The sequence below is a fragment of the Marmota marmota genome, unplaced genomic scaffold, assembly GCF_001458135.2.
Source record: "Marmota marmota marmota unplaced genomic scaffold, marMar, whole genome shotgun sequence".
NCBI classification, from domain to species: domain Eukaryota; kingdom Metazoa; phylum Chordata; class Mammalia; order Rodentia; family Sciuridae; genus Marmota; species Marmota marmota.
The window spans coordinates 21613323-21630353 of record NW_026000019.1 but is presented as its reverse complement, the minus strand read 5'-3'; the positions used below and the strand labels follow the sequence as shown (position 1 = coordinate 21630353).

Sequence of the window (17031 nt, the reverse complement as noted above, 5' to 3'; positions counted from 1 at the left end):
AATTACAGTAGATGGGGTAGAGAGAGAAGATGGGAGGGGAGGGGAGGGGGGATAGTAGAGGATAGGAAAGGTAGCAGAATACAACAGTTACTAGTATGGCATTATGTAAAAATGTGGATGTGTAACCGATGTGATTCTGCAATCTGTATTTGGGGTAAAAATGGGAGTTCATAACCCACTTGAATCTAATGTATGAAATATGATATGTCAAGAGCTTTGTAATGTTTTGAACAACCAATAAGAAAAAAAAAAAAAAAGACCTAGTGGGAGGGCTTGAGGTCAGTGGGGGCGAGTCCTCAAAGACTGTAGTAGGACCACAGGCCCTTCCTCTTCCTCTCTTTTCTTCCCAACCCTGAGGAGAATGGCCTTCTTTTCGGATTGCTCTCACGGCGATGTGCTATGCCACCACAGGCCTAAAGCCATGAGGCCAATTGGCCAAAGGCTGATACCTTTCCTCTTTATAGGCTGATTTATCTAAGATATGTAGCAGGAAGCTGACCACACAAGCAACACGCTACGGGAGTGATGAAGAGAGGAACAGGAATGGCCGCCAGCTGGAAACATCCTCCTGACACAGCAGCTATTTTCAATAATGTGATTATTCATATTTTTTGTGGGATATATCCTATAAATAATTTAGCATTGTAGGTATCATCACAACAGTCCTTAGGGATACAACTGTGAACAAGAAAGGCAAACTAGTTTCCCTGTACCACAATGCCTGAATATGATTTCTTTCTCTCTCTTTTTTTTTTCCTTTTTACAACACTCAAAGTCTTTCTTTAATTGCTCAGATATTTATTGGACATGTTATTTCTGTGAATAAAGCTCAAGAATAAACAACATTAGTGACAAACAACCTAAGCAAGAACTTCCTTGTCAACTAGATCAAAGGAGGTCACAATTTGAAAACAGGAAGGAAATAGAAAAAGAATGGATAAATTTTACCTTGTTCTTTATTAATTCATTTACTTAACACAGATCAGGTGTCTGCAATGTGTAAGGAGATGTGCTAAGTGCCAAAGGAGACATAAGAATGAACTAAGACAGAATAAAGCAACTATCTTCCAGGTCCTACCCATGTTCCTCTGGTTGAATCCTGACATTCCTGATTCAGACTGACTTTGGGCTTAAATCTGGTTTCTACTGTGAACTTCACCAAGCTACCTAAGATCACTAAGCATCAACTTCCCAGTCTACAAGTGGAGATGATGTCGTGGGGCTAAATCAGATGCATGCAAATCATTCAAGACTGTGCCATATATAACAATTAGCAGCCACTGCATGCTCCCATCACTGTCACTCCACTTCTTTAACCATGCACATTCCTTCTTTTTTGGGGGAAGAGGTGGAGGTACTGGGGATTGAACTCAGGGCCACTTGACTACTGAGCCACATCCCCAGCTGTATTTTGTATTTTTTAATGTAGAGACAGGGTCTCATTGAGTCGCTTAGAGCCTCACTCTTGCGGAGACTGGCTTTGAACTCTTGATCCTCAAGCCTTAGCCTCCTGAGCCACTGGGATTATAGGCATGTGCCACCGTGCCTGGCTTGCACATTCCTTCTTTCTTCTTCACACCTACTGTTCCTAACTTAGATTGCTATCTTACAAAATAAACATTCACAAAAATTGAACCACCACATTATCCAGGCAGAGCAACAGGCTTCTCCCAGTATAAGATGTACAATTTCTTGCCTTCTACCCCTGCTTATGCTCCTCCATTTAGCCCGGACTCCACCCCACTTCATCTACCTGGTAAATATTCAATCCATCTTTCATCATGGAGCCCAAACACCTCCACAAAGCTTTCCTTGAAATCACTACTTTACTTGCTTTGGAGTTCCCATTGAACTTTTAAAGAGAGAGAGAATTTTTTAATATTTATTTTTTAGTTTTCAGTGGACACAACATCTTATTTTATTTTTATGTGATGCTGAGGATCAAACCCCGCGCCCCGCGCATGCCAGGCGAGCGTGTTACTGCTTGAGCCACATCCCCAGCCCTGCATTGAGCTTTTAACACTTAATGCTTCTCTTTCCTCCCATAAGTCATGTTTTTCCTAAAACAAGATTTTGTATATCAAAATATTCTTAATTCCAAGTGAGATGCATGTTATGAAAAATGATGGGCATATTAAAACTCTGTCTTTTTTTCCCCAGAAAATAATCACTGCCTAAGACTACGGATATCACTCTGTTATTCTAATTGAACACTAAATCACAGAATCTACTCACAAATATTCTAAAAATGTCATAATATTTAACTGGCTCACTGAAAAATCTCCACATTGTGAAAACACAACAGGAACAGGAAATATGGTACCAAGCCTCATGCATACCGTTTTGAATGAAAAAGAAGGTTATATAATAATTTTCTTACTTTTCTTTCCTACTGCCCAGTTGACGAGCTGTATATTGATCACCATAGTCAATTAATACTAGTTGTCGAGAAAAGATATTTACTTTGTTGCCTATAAATAAATCTTCTAAGCACAGGTCATCATATTTGGTCCGCTTTAAAAACGTACGATGATTCTTCACATCATGCTAGAACCAAAAACAATAATACAACAAAATTATAATTATCAATAAAGAATGTTAACCTTATCATGAGGTAGAAATAATTCTTACTTCTAGCATATTAAAAGATAGGTTCTTGGGGGCTGGGGTTGTAGCTCAGCGGTAGAGCGCTCGCCTGGCACGTGCGAGGCGCTGGGTTCAATACTTAGCACCACATGAAAATAAATAAAAAATAAATAAAATGAAGGTATTTAAAAAATGTTTTTAAAAAAGGTTATTTTTTGCTGCAAACATAAATCACAATTTTTTTTAAGGTGGAGGGTTCTGGGGATTAAACTCAGGGGTACTTGACCTCTGACCCACATCCTCAGCCCTATTTTGTTTTTAGAGATGGGGTCTCACTGAGTTTCTTAGCACCTCTCTTTTGGTGAGGCTAACTTTGAACTCGCAATCCTCCTGCCACAGGCTCCCAAGTCACTGGGATTACAGACATGCACCACCATACCAAACCCAAATCCCAATTTTGTATATTATAAATTCTGTACTTCCTAATCCAACCTAGTAATAACATAAAAGTGTTTTATTACACATATATCATTCTTAAACAAAGATTTGTTTATGGCCAAATTGTTTCAACAAATTAGTCCTATGAAATCCCAGAGAAGACCAACATGCCCAAATTTCTATTTTCTTGCATATACATTCTTAATACCAAATAGACCTACTTCTTAAAGGGACAATGAAATGGTAAAAAAGGGCCCTCAATCCTCTTCAATTTAACTTTTTGCAGAGATTACAACTTTTGGTGATGATATTTGTGACCATGATACCTTTATCTATAACCACTTATCAGTTATTGCTTAATCCAAAACATGAATAATCCTACTTCAGTTTTCTGATAAAAATATTCCAATTTTTTATATGAAAAATATAGGCATGGAACACGCTGGCTCTCCCACAGAGCCACTTGTTATTTTTATTTATTTTGAGACAGGATCTCACTAAGTTGCCTTGAATCTGAGATTCTCCTGGCACAGACTCTGGAGTTGCTGGGATGATAGGCTGCACCATCTCTGCATGTTAACTGTACAAAAGAATGGGATTCATGGTGATGAGCTCCTATGTATAACTTACCTTGATCAGTATCTGCCCTCTGTCTGTCCCACTCTTCTCCTTTCATCACCTCTGGGTGATCTGATCCACTTGTAAAGCATTAAATTCTTAACAATCAGATCTATCTCAGATCTTTCCTCCCTCCAGAATCATATTACTATTGCCTAGTGGCTTTTCTGACTTGGATGCCTTGGTAAATGTGACAGATCAAAACAAACAAACAAACAAACAAACAGAAGTCCTGGTGTTCTCTCCCTGGACTTGAGTGCAACCCAAACTTTCCATCTAAACAAATTTTTTAAAAAAGAAAAAAATATATATAAAGGCACAGAATGGGGGAGTATTGCCTAGCATACATGAGGCCCTGAGGATGATTCCCAGCCACACACACACACAAACAAACAAAATACAGGCACAAAGTTATCTTCTTGTATCAGTATTATAATGAATAAAAAAAGAATTTATACACACAGAAGTATATTTTTTAAAGCAACTATATAAAAGGTAACTCTATTCCTCTTCCTGTCTCACGTTCACCTGCTTTGCCTACATTCAAGTAAAAAAAAGGTTCATTTACCATTTCAACAGATCCATCCCCTGGGTAAAACAAAAGCTCATAACGACGAAGAAGTGAAGCATTTGGATCATACCACTCTGCAATGAAAACATATCTCTCACTATGATTCTGGAAAGAAAAACAAAAGAATTTTAGCACTGTAACATAAAACATAAGCACTTGTCATATAAAATGAAAGTGAGAATTTCCAAATATTTGCAAAAAACCAATCTGCTACTATCATACTGAACTATTCTCCTTCCTAACAAAATATCATGCCCTCAGAAATATTTCCTGCTAATTTCTCACTGGATACCTTAGATATTTTAAAGATGAATTATGAACTTTCAATAGGCTTCATGACCAACCATCCAATCACCCTAAGTAAACTGACATTTTTTAGAACATGAGTTCCTAATCCAACTACTGTAACAATTCAAGTCCTTCTGAAAGCAAGCTTATACAAACTAACAGTAAACTAATATGAGAAAAAAATTGAGAGATTCAATTACAGGATGTTTTAACTTTCCTAAACTTAAGAATTTAGGAATACTAGAATACTATTGTAATTAAAATTATAGTAAACATTGTTTCTCTCCTTGGTAATTTCACAACAGTATCTTTCTATAGAAATATAAGAGAATGTGTTAGTCTAGAACCTCTGAGAAACAGAAGCCAAGACAGGCTGAACATGCATTTCATTAAAGGAAATTCCTGTGAGAGGGACAGGAAGCCTGGGGGACCTGACAGATCACAACACAAATCTGACTGGACAACAGCAAGGAAGTCTCAAGGAACTTCCTGCTGTGCAGTCTAGGAGGGTTTCAGCAAGTTCACCTGGGAGTGCTCCAGTCAGCTATCTGTTAGAGGAGTGTCCCAAGTCCCAGGGAGGCGGCAGTTCTAGTATCCTTGCTCCTCTGTATCACTGGCTGGGAGCAGCCCCAGGGACAGATCCAAAGCTCAGAAGCAGCAGTGCACTTCAGAGCATAACCATTGGTACCTTTGGTCACTTAAGCTTCCTACAGTTGGAGGTCTAAGAGGTACAATCTGAAGGTTAATACAGAGAATAAAATTTTAAAGCAAGTCAGAGATTGGCCCCTTTTCCTTGACTATTATGAAGGATTTCCCACTGTGTATGTTAGTAAAAATAGTCCAGCTCCAAAGGTCTTTCATTATAACAAGCAAGTAGCTGCATAAGAAAGAAGGGATATGTGACTGTATGACCAATATGATTTTGCAACCTGTACACTCAGAAAAATGCGAAATTATACCCCATCTGAATCAAATGTATGATATGTCGAGATCATTGTACTGTCATGTGTAACTAATTAAAACAAATAAAAAAATAAAATGCAGCACAAAAAAAAAAGAAAGAAGGGAATTGAAGAGTTTTGTTGCTAATTTTGGATTTGCCATTTGATGATCTAGCTGGGTTCTTATTTTTTCTATTAGATTCATAAACTATAATGCAAATGAGCAGTTTTTTTTTTTTTTTTAATTTTTTATTGTGGGTTGTTCAAAACGTTACAAATTTCTTGGCATATCATATTTGACACTTTGATTCAAGTGGGTTATGAACTCCCACCTTCACCCCATACACAGATTGCAGAATCACATCAGTTACACATCCATTGATTTACAAATTGCCATCCTAGTGTCTGTTGTGCTCCGCTGCCTTTCCCATCCTCCACCCTCCCCCCTCCCCACCTCTCCCCTCCCCTCCCCTCCTCTCTCTCTACCCCCTCCACTGTATAACCCTGAGGGTCTCCTTCCATTACCATGCAATTTCCCTTCTCTCTCCCTTTCCCTCCCACCTCTCATCCCTGTTAAATGTTAATCTTCTTCTCCTGCTCTTCGTCCCTACTCTGTTCTTAGTTACTCTCCTTATATCAAAGAAGACATTTGGCATTTGTTTTTTAGGGATTGGCTAGCTTCACTTAGCATAATCTGCTCTAATGCCATCCATTTCCCTGTAAATTCTATGATTTTGTCATTTTTTAATGCAGAGTAATACTCCATTGTGTATAAATGCCACATTTTTTTTATCCATTCGTCTATTGAAGGGCATCTAGGTTGGTTCCACAGTCTTGCTATTGTGAATTGTGCTGCTATGAACATCGATGTAGCAGTGTCCCTGTAGCATGCTCTTTTTAGGTCTTTAGGGAATAGACCAAGAAGGGGAATAGCTGGGTCAAATGGTGGCTCCATTCCCAGCTTTCCAAGAAATCTCCATACTGCTTTCCAAATTGGCTGCACCAATTTGCAGTCCCACCAGCAATGTACAAGTGTACCCTTTTCCCCACATCCTCGCCAGCACTTGTTGTTGTTTGACTTCATAATGGCTGCCAATCTTACTGGAGTGAGATGGTATCTTAGGGTGGTTTTGATTTGCATTTCTCTGACAGCTAGAGATGGTGAGCATTTTTTCATGTACTTGTTGATTGACTGTATGTCCTCCTCTGAGAAGTGTCTGTTCAGGTCCTTGGCCCATTTGTTGATTGGGTTGTTTGTTCTCTTATTGTCTAATTTTTTGAGTTCTTTGTATACTCTGGATATTAGGGCTCTATCTGAAGTGTGAGGAGTAAAGATTTGTTCCCAGGGTGTAGGCTCCCTATTTACCTCTCTTATTGTTTCTTTTGCTGAGAAAAAACTTTTTAGTTTGAGTAAGTCCCATTTGTTGATTCTAGTTATTAACTTTTGTGCTATGGGTGTCCTATTGAGGAATTTGGAGCCCGACCCCACAGTATGTAGATCGTAGCCAACTTTTTCTTCTATCAGACGGCGTGTCTCTGATTTGATATCAAGCTCCTTGATCCATTTTGAATTAACTTTTGTGCATGGCGAGAGAAAGGGATTCAGTTTCATTTTGTTGCATATGGATTTCCAGTTTTCCCAGCACCATTTGTTGAAGATGCTATCCTTCCTCCATTGCATGCTTTTAGCCCCTTTATCAAATATAAGATAGTTGTAGTTTTGTGGATTGGTTTCTGTGTCCTCTATTCTGTACCATTGGTCCACCCGCCTGTTTTGGTACCAGTACCATGCTGTTTTTGTTACTATTGCTCTGTAGTATAGTTTGAAGTCTGGTATCGCTATACCGCCTGATTCACACTTCCTGCTTAGCATTGTTTTTGCTATTCTGGGTCTTTTATTTTTCCATATGAATTTCATGATTGCTTTCTCTATTTCTACAAGAAATGCCGTTGGGATTTTGATTGGCATTGCATTAAACCTATAGAGAACTTTTGGTAATATCGCCATTTTGATGATGTTAGTTCTGCCTATCCATGAACAGGGTATATTTTTCCATCTTCTAAGATCTTCTTCTATTTCTCTCTTTAGGGTTCTGTAGTTTTCATTGTATAAGTCTTTCACCTCTTTTGTTAGGTTGATTCCCAAGTATTTTATTTTTTTTGAAGATATTGTGAATGGAGTGGTTGTCCTCATTTCCATTTCAGAGGATTTGTCGCTGATATACAGGAATGCCTTTGATTTATGCGTGTTGATTTTATATCCTGCCACTTTGCTGAATTCATTTATTAGCTCTAATAGTTTCTTTGTAGAGCCTTTTGGGTCTGCTAGGTATAGAATCATATCATCTGCAAATAGTGATAATTTAAGTTCTTCTTTTCCTATTTTGATGCCTTTAATTTCTTTCGTCTGTCTAATTGCTCTGGCCAGTGTTTCGAGAACTATGTTGAACAGAAGTGGAGAGAGAGGGCATCCCTGTCTTGTTCCAGATTTTAGAGGGAATGCCTTCAGTTTTTCTCCATTCAGAATGATGCTAGCCTGAGGCTTAGCATAGATTGCTTTTACAATATTGAGGTATGTTCCTGTTATCCCTAGTTTTTCTAGAGTTTTGAACATAAAGGGATGCTGTACTTTGTCGAATGCTTTTTCCGCATCTATCGAGATGATCATATGGTTCTTATTTTTAAGTCTATTGATGTGGTGAATAACATTTATTGATTTCCGTATATTGAACCAGCCTTGCATCCCAGGGATGAATCCTACTTGATCATGGTGTACAATTTTTTTGATATGTTTTTGTATCCGATTCGCCAGAATTTTATTGAGGATTTTTGCATCTAGGTTCATTAGAGATATTGGTCTGTAGTTTTCTTTCTTTGAAGTGTCTTTGTCTGGTTTAGGTATCAGGGTGATGTTGGCCTCGTAGAATGAATTTGGAAGTTCTCCCTCTTTTTCTATTTCCTGAAGTAGCTTGAAAAGTATTGGTATTAGTTCCTCTTTAAAGGTTTTGTAAAACTCTGCTGTATACCCATCCGGTCCTGGGCTTTTCTTAGTTGGTAGTCTTTTGATGGTTTCTTCTATTTCCTCAATTGATATTGGTCTGTTTAGGTTGTCTATATCCTCCTGACTCAATCTGGGCAGATCATATGACTTAAGAAATTTATCTATGCCTTCACTATCTTCTAATTTATTGGAGTATAAGGATTCAAAATAGTTTTTGATTATCTTCTGTATTTCTGAAGTGTCTGTTGTGATATTGCCTTTTTCATCCCGTATGCTAGTAATTTGAGTTCTCTCTCTTCTTCTCTTCGCTAGCATCGCTAAGGGTCTGTCGATTTTGTTTATTTTTTCAAAGAACCAACTTTTAGTTTTGTCAATTTTTTCAATTGTTTCTTTTGTTTCGATTTCATTAATTTCAGCTCTGATTTTAATTATTTCTTGCCTTCTACTTCTTTTGCTGTTGTTTTGCTCTTCTTTTTCAAGGATTTTGAGATGAAGTATGAGATCATTTATTTGTTGGTTTTTTCTTTTTTTAAGGAATGAACTCCAAGCAATGAATTTTCCTCTTAGAACTGCTTTCAATGTGTCCCATAGATTCCGATATGTTGTGTCTGTGTTTTCATTTATCTCTAAGAATTTTTTAATTTCCTCCTTGATGTCTTCTATAACCCATTGATCATTCAGTAACCTATTGTTCATTCTCCAAGTGATGTATGCTTTTTCCTTCCTTCTTTTATCGTTGATTTTCAGTTTCATTCCATTATGATCAGATAAGATGCATGGTATTATCTCTACTCCTTTATATTGTCTAAGAGTTGCCCTGTGACATAATATATGATCTATTTTTGAGAAGGATCCATGTGCTGCTGAGAAAAAAGTGTAACTGCTTGATGTTGGGTGGTATACTCTATATATGTCAATTAGGTCTAGGTTATTAATAGTGTTATTGAGTTCTATAGTTTCCTTATTCAACTTTTGTTTGGAAGATCTGTCCAGTGGCGAGAGAGGTGTGTTGAAGTCTCCCATGATTATGGTATGGTGGTCTATTAGACTCTTGAACTTGAGAAGAGTTTGTTTGACGAACATAGCTGCACCATTGTTTGGGGCATAAATATTTATGATTGTTATGTCTTGTTGGTGTATGGTTCCCTTAAGCAGTATGTAGTGTCCCTCTTTATCCCTTTTGATTAACTTTGGCTTGAAATCTATTTTATTTGATATGAGTATGGACACTCCTGCTTGTTTCCGAAGTCCATATGAGTGATATGATTTTTCCCAACCTTTCACCTTCAGCCTATGTATGTCTTTTCCTATCAAATGCGTCTCCTGTAGGCAGCATATTGTTGGGTCTTGTTTTGTGATCCATTCTACTAGCCTGTGTCTCTTAATTGGTGAGTTTAAGCCATTAACATTTAGGGTTATTATTGAGATATGGGTTGTTCTTCCAGCCATATTTGTTTATTTCTGTTACTAAACATGGTTTGTTTTCCTCTTTGATTATTTCCCCCCCCTTTACTGTCCTACCTCCCACTGTTGGTTTTCATTGTTATTTTCCATTTCCTCTTCCTGTAATGCTTTGGCGAGGATGTTTTGAAGAGATGGTTTTCTAGCTGCGAATTCTTTAAACTTTTGTTTATCGTGGAAGGTTTTAATTTCATCTTCCATCCTGAAGCTTAATTTCGCTGGATACACAATTCTTGGTTGGAACCCATTTTCTTTCAGTGTTTGAAATATGTTATTCCAGGATCTTCTAGCTTTCAGAGTCTGTGTTGAAAGATCAGCTGTTATCCTGATTGGCTTACCCCTAAATGTAATCTGCTTCCTTTCTCTTGTAGCTTTTAAAATTCTCTCCTTATTCTGTATGTTGGGCATCTTCATTATAATGTGTCTAGGTGTGGATCTCTTATGATTTTGCACATTCGGCGTCCTGTAGGCTTCTAGGATTTGGGATTCTGTCTCATTCTTCAAGTCTGGGAAGTTTTCTCGTATTATTTCATTGAATAGACTGCTCATTCCTTTGGTTTGGAGCTCTGTACCTTCCTGTATCCCAATGACTCTTAAGTTTGGTCTCTTAATGTTATCCCATATTTCTTGGATGTTCTGCTCATGGTTTCTTAACAGTCTTGCTGAGCTGTCTATGTTCTTTTCCAGTTGAAATACTTTGTCTTCATTGTCTGATGTTCTATCTTCTAAGTGTTCTACTCTGCTGGTAGTATTCTCCATTGAGTTTTTAAGTTGGTTTATTGCTTCCTGCATTTCTAGGATTTCTGATTGTTTGTTTTTTATAACCTCTATCTCCCTGTATAGTTGATCCTTTGCTTCCTGGATTTGTTTGCGTAATTCATTGTCGAAGTGATCTTTCATTGTCTGATTTTGCTGTTTAATGTCTTCCTTGATACTCCAGATCATCTGAAGCATGTATATCCTGAATTCTTTATCTGACATTCCATCTGCTGCAGCTGTTACCTCTTCTAAAGTTGCGTTGACCTGCATTGCTTGTGGTCCTTTCTTTCCTTGTCTTTTCATACTGCTTGCGTATCTTTCCTGCAGGTGCGGGCGGCGGCTCTGCTCTCTCCTTATTCCAATTGGGGTGTCGTGGCTACCACGCCGGCAGGTCACTGTGCCTGTTCTGGGAGCTGGCGGCGGCTCTGTTCTGCCCCTACTCCAATTGGGGTGACGAGTGTACCACGCCGGCTGGCCACCGGGCCTGATCCGCCAGTCGGTTGCAGGTTTGCCTACCCTGCAGACGCGGGCGGCGGTTCTACTCTGCCCCTACTCCAAATGGGGTGTCGTGACTACCCCGCCTGCAGGACGCTGGGCCTGTTCCTGGCACGGGCGGTGACTCTGCTCCGCCACTACTCCAATTAGGGTGGTGTTTGTACCATGCCGGCAGGCTCCTGGGCCTGATCCGCCGGTCTGTTGTAGGTCTGCCTACTTTGGAGGCGCGGGCGGCGGATCTGCCCTGCCCCTCCTACCACGCCTGCAGACCCCTGGGTCTGATCTGCAGTTTGATCACTGGTCTGCTCACCCTGCGGGCGCGAGTGGAGGTTCCGCTCTGCCCCCACTCCGCCCCCACTCCAATTAGGGTCACGTGACCACCACACTGGCAGGGCCTGATCCGGGCGTGGGAGAAGGATCTGCTCTGCCCCTATTCCAGTTGGGGTGACATGTGTAGCGCACTGGCAGGCCACTGGGCCTGACCTGCCCGGCTGTCACAGGTCTGTTTACCTTGCAAGCGCGAACGGCGGCTCTGCCCTGCCCCTCCTACCACGCCCATGTACCACTGGGTCGCGGGTCTGCCCACCTTGCGGGTGCGAGTGGTGGCTCCGCTCCGCCTCCTCTCCAATTGGGGCCACACGGTCACCACGCTGGCGAGCCGCTGGGCCTGCTCCGGGCGCTGGCAGCGGCCCGGCTTCTCCCCTCTGGCTCAACGACAAATTGAGGAGACTCGGGTGTCTGTGCCTCACCCCCCCTACCAGGAGACCAACTGCTTATGTCACCGCTGGAATTGATGAAGTTCTCTCCTCTGCCGCTTTCTGCTGACATCAGATCTCTGCCATGTTGGTGTCCTATGCGAATGGCAGCATTTCGTTCCTCTTGCCGGGCAACCAAAGCAACGGGTGAGTCCTGACCGGCCGTCAGCAGGACCCGTACGGAGAAGCAGTTTCCGCGGGCTCCTAGCCCCGGTCTAGGGAAGTTCCGGGAGCCGGAACTCGGCCCGCAAATGAGCAGTTTTAAGACACTTTTATTTTTCCCACAATCATCCAAAAAAACACATTATCCAATGCTTATTAATCAAGAGAAAACAAATGTAAAATAAGACACATTATCACATTTACATATATATATATATATACATATATATATATAGTAGATGGATATATACATGTTGTGTATATGTGTGTATATATATATATATATATATACACACACACACACACACACACACACATATATGTTGTAGTTGGACACAATACCTTTATTTGTTTATTTTTATGTAGTGCTGGGGATCAAACCCAGTGCCTCATGCATGCTAGACAAGTGCTGAACCATTGAGCCACAACCTCAGCCCAAGACACATTATCACATTTTTTAATTATTTTTTTTTTATTTATGACACATTATCACATTTGCAAAAGTTTTTCTTCATGGAATTTTTCATATTTATTCTAACAATTCAGGTTGTTTCAGTTTAGGTTTCACTGTATATTTTATCATTGCACTTTCCTTTTAATTAAAACTTTAAATATTTGTTGTTTATTTTTTAAAATCCATAGTAAAATATTCACTCAAACACAATTTAAATCTCTCTCTAAAATAAATGAAATTATAAAATGGAAAAAATGATGATGCATTTGAAAACCAATATAGCAAATGAAAACTTGGTAATTCCATCTCCCCAAGTAGCCTTGCCACCAAACTTGTTGATCTCTGTGAGAGGGACAGGGAAGCCTGGGGGACCTGACGGATCACAACACAAATCTGACTGAAGAACAGCAAGGAAGTCTCAAGGAACTCCCTGCTGTGCAGTCCACAGAGGGTTTTTTCTGAGTTAGGTAGCAGAATTTTGCACAACACACTATCCAGAAAAGGTTTTAATACAAAGAAAATAAATTAAGGAACAAAGCATCTTTATAGCAAACCAATGCTACTTTCTGAGAACAACTAGAAAAGTGGGTACTGAAGATGCTGGAGAGTTTCCAAGGCAGCCAAGGTAGGAGGCACCAAGATCCAGGAAGTCAGGAAGCTCACTTCAGGGAGCCCATCTTTGTGTTGCTTTAACCCTGAGGACTCCAAGAAGCTGGCAGAGGGCTCCTGCCAGGAAGTAGAGGAGCCCGCAGAACATGTAGCAATTTCACAGGGATAAGGACACTAAACCCACATGTGGGCCTTTCAAAGCAGCCGGGACTTAAGAGCAAAGACTCTGGAGAAAAAGGGAGCATGGAATTGTGAACTCAAGCCAGCAGAGCTTTTTGTAATCTCACAGTGATGAGGAAAGAAAAGTTAAAGAGTTTAAACTAAATAAAGAGTTCAAACTAACCAAAGAGAAGACCCCTGGTAAACACTCTAACAGTTTGTTGTGGCTCCAAAAAACTCACCCCTTAGGAGCATGGGTAAACTAGAGGTAAACTAACCCTTACTAAAGTCTGAAAAAGAATTTTGTGTTCACTCAATGCTTAGCCCCTGACCACACTGAGGTACTATTTCCCCATCCCACACCCCTGTGTCTCAAAAACTTCACAACCTTTCATACCTAAAGACCAGTCTCCAGTGATAAACTACCAGACCAGACACACCCCCAAATAAGACCAAGAGGGAAAAGGAAAAAAAAAAGAACGGGCAATAGAAAGAGTTCTGTGACTACCTATATCTATCCAACAAAGGCTTTAGAATAACAATGATAGGTGTAGAAAACACATGTCAGAATGGAGAATTTCACGAGGAAGCCAGAATCCATTTTCTAAAGAAAGTGGAAATTCTAAAAATAACTGCCAACGTAGCATTCTGTAACTAGCAAAAATATCCTTCAAAAACTAAAGATGAAATAAAGTCATTTCTAGATAAAACAGAATCTAAGAAAATTCATAACCAATGTACCTACATTAAAAGAAAGTCTAAAAGAGGTTCTATTTTTTTTTAAAGATGTTTTTAGTTGTTGATGAACCTTTATTTATTTATTTATATGTGGTGAACCTAGTGCCTCATACATGCTAGGCAAGCACTCTACCACTGAGCCACAACCCCAGCCCCCCTCTAAAAGAGGTTCTAAAGGAAGAAAGAAAATGTCACCAGTTGATTACAAGAGTTGAAGAAATTAAGAATAATGGGAAAATAACTATGTGGGTAAATATAAATAAATAACGATTACACTAAATAACAATAATGTCTTATAAGGATATAAAATAAGTATAATTTGAATACATGTCAATAAGAATATAGAGGATGTGAGGCATTGACAATGTTCTTCAACTTATGAAAGCAAAGAAAGTATCTTCTAGATCAGTTGTTAACCTTTTCTCCCATCATTAAACTCCAATGCACATCAGTGAACAAGCAGTTCCCCAAAACAACAACAAATCAGGAATGTTCCCTGATACTTTTTATCCTCTCTTCTGTTAAAATATCTTTCCTTCCTCTCCTACTCCTCACACTGGAAAGTACTTTTCAGAATATTTAATGAATCAGTAATAGGAAAGTCATTCAAACTTTAAGAAATAAATGATAACCTTGATCTTGACAATAACAATAATAATTTAACAATTTTTGGAGCACCTAGTAAGTGCCAGGTTCATTATATCATTATATGATTTTGTTCTCAAACTGATAATATAGATAATATCCCAATTTTACAGACATGAATAGTCAATTCAGAAATTTTGAATAATGGATTAAGGTTACACAACAAAATTCAAACCTTAGTGCTACAGATTTTAACAAAACCCAGGCTTTGTCCCATTAAATAGCACTACATGTAGAAAATTATGTAAAAGTCACTATTAAAGAGAGTATTGATTTAAGGGCCTAAACCAAAGATGAACCAAATTAGTCACTCTCCCAAAAGACCAAGTTGCCACGAAGTGGCCCCTTTGAAGCTCTTTTCATGGTGGGCATTAATTGTTCTAATTTTGTCATAACATCAGGCAAAACAATATGAACAATTATTTTTTATCATAAAAGAAAAAAGTAGAGAGCAGTGGTATTCTAAAATCCCTTGAATTCTAATTATGTGGTGCAGGAAGAACTTGCAACTCTACACAGGAGTCAAATAAATCAGATAAATAAACACCAAAAGAAAAGATAGACAATAACTATTTCCAGGAGCTTTCAAAACTTTTAAGCTCTTGAAAATGACTTTTGGAGTTTGGACCTAGACTTTCACAACACCATCTCCCTACAAAGAAAAAGCTTTGATATTATATTGAAAAAGTAGCCAATTCCTTCATCTATAACCAGACTTACTCAACAAGATTTTTAAAAATGGCCCACTGCTGAAAAGGGAAGCTGAGAATCTAATGAACTCCACTGGAAACAATTCTTTAACTTTTCATTGAGATTTTTTAAATTTTTTTTTCCTTTCTTTTTTTCCTGTTTAATTATATCCTTAATGGTGCATGGATATTTATACATATTCACATTTGTTTTTTTCTCACTTCTAGCATTTTTGAAGCCAATTATTTTTCATGGATTAATATTTTAAGGACTAGGATGATTAATTAGTATATTTCAGTTTTGTTTTATATTCTTTTATTGTTAAATTTTTACTATATATATATATGTGTGTGTGTGTGTGTGTGTGTGTGTGTATTTATTTATCTTACTTATCTTTGTCCCATGATTCTGTCTCTCTTTTCTGCTAACAGCTAATCTCTACTGTTCTCTTTCACTCTTCCTTTAATTATTTACTTCTGTCTTCTCTCCTCTCCCATAATCATCACATCCTACATCACTTCTGTTCTCTCCCTGTCCACCATTCAAAACTATAAACACTTTTGCAAACTTACTCTTTTTATGTAGGCAATAACTGATCATATCATTTCTGTTTATTGTGACATTTAACATTGTAGATGTCATAGCAGGAGCTATTTGGTTTAATACTGTATATTGCTTGCATTGGTTGTTATTATTTGTTTCCCCCTAAATGGTGAAGTACTGAAAACCTTCAGATACTGTATAAAACCACATGTTAGAAACTCTACTGCCTCAGATCCACACTATTAGATGGGTAGACACACAAAGAACATGACAAAACAAGGGAACAAATTACCCAAACAAAACCAAGATACTTCAGTAAGAGAATCCATCAATACCATGGTGGAGGAAATGTCAGAGAAGGAGTTTAGAATGTATACAGTTAAGCTAATCTTCAAGGTAAAGGACAGTGTAAGGAGTCAAATCAGATAGAAAATACAGGAAGTGGAAGATCTCTTCAATAAAGAGATAAAGATAAAAAAATAAAAAATTCTCAAAATGAAGTAATTAATAAACCAAATTAAAAATTCAATGGAAAGCATAACCCACAGCCTAGACTACTTTGAAGACAGAGTTTTAGGTAGTGAAGACAAAATATATAATTTTGAAAATAAAGTTGACTATGGAGAAAAGATGTTTAGAGACCATGAACAGAACTCCCAAGAAATATAAGATAACATGAAAAGACCAACTTTAAGGTTTATTGGGATAGATGAAAGCTCAGAGATATAAACCAAAGGAATGTACAACCTTTTCTGCTAAGAGCCAAGTATATGATGCATGGCATTTTTGGTTGAAAGGTGACGCCAGCTAGCCATTGAGATGATATGATTATGTTAAGATTTGCATTCATATGGATATTGGACTCCTGCTGTTCACCTAGGCCGGCTACAGGACTCCTGGAGAGTTCCCATTGGTTGGGGAAGTACAGTAGGAGGGAGTTCCGGGGAAGGAGCTCTCTCTGCGGGTCCGGGAGGAGCTCTCTCCGCGGGTCCAGGAGGAGGCCGCGTGGGTGGAAAAAATCTGCCCGGGCGATACCGGACATTGGCGGCAGTTTCAAAAAATAAACTTTGTTCCTGCTTGAGTGGCTCGTGATTTTCTGCCCAGCCAGACTGCGGCAA

The 17031-nt window shown here is 38.8% G+C and overlaps 1 protein-coding gene across 6 annotated transcripts in view; it reads right to left on the bottom strand.

Annotated features, from left to right (window-relative positions):
- Nme7 (NME/NM23 family member 7) overlaps positions 1-17031 on the bottom strand; it is a 173403-nt gene that overhangs the window by 135970 nt on the left and 20402 nt on the right. For all 6 annotated transcript variants that reach the window (XM_015491864.2, XM_048810071.1, XM_048810072.1 and 3 more), the window contains exons 2-3: positions 4211-4318; positions 2381-2547 (exon numbers count right to left, since the gene is read on the bottom strand). In XM_015491864.2, coding sequence (XP_015347350.1) covers positions 2381-2547; positions 4211-4213 — 170 coding nt within the window. In that variant the 5' untranslated portion in view covers positions 4214-4318. The remainder of the gene's footprint in view (positions 1-2380; positions 2548-4210; positions 4319-17031) is intronic.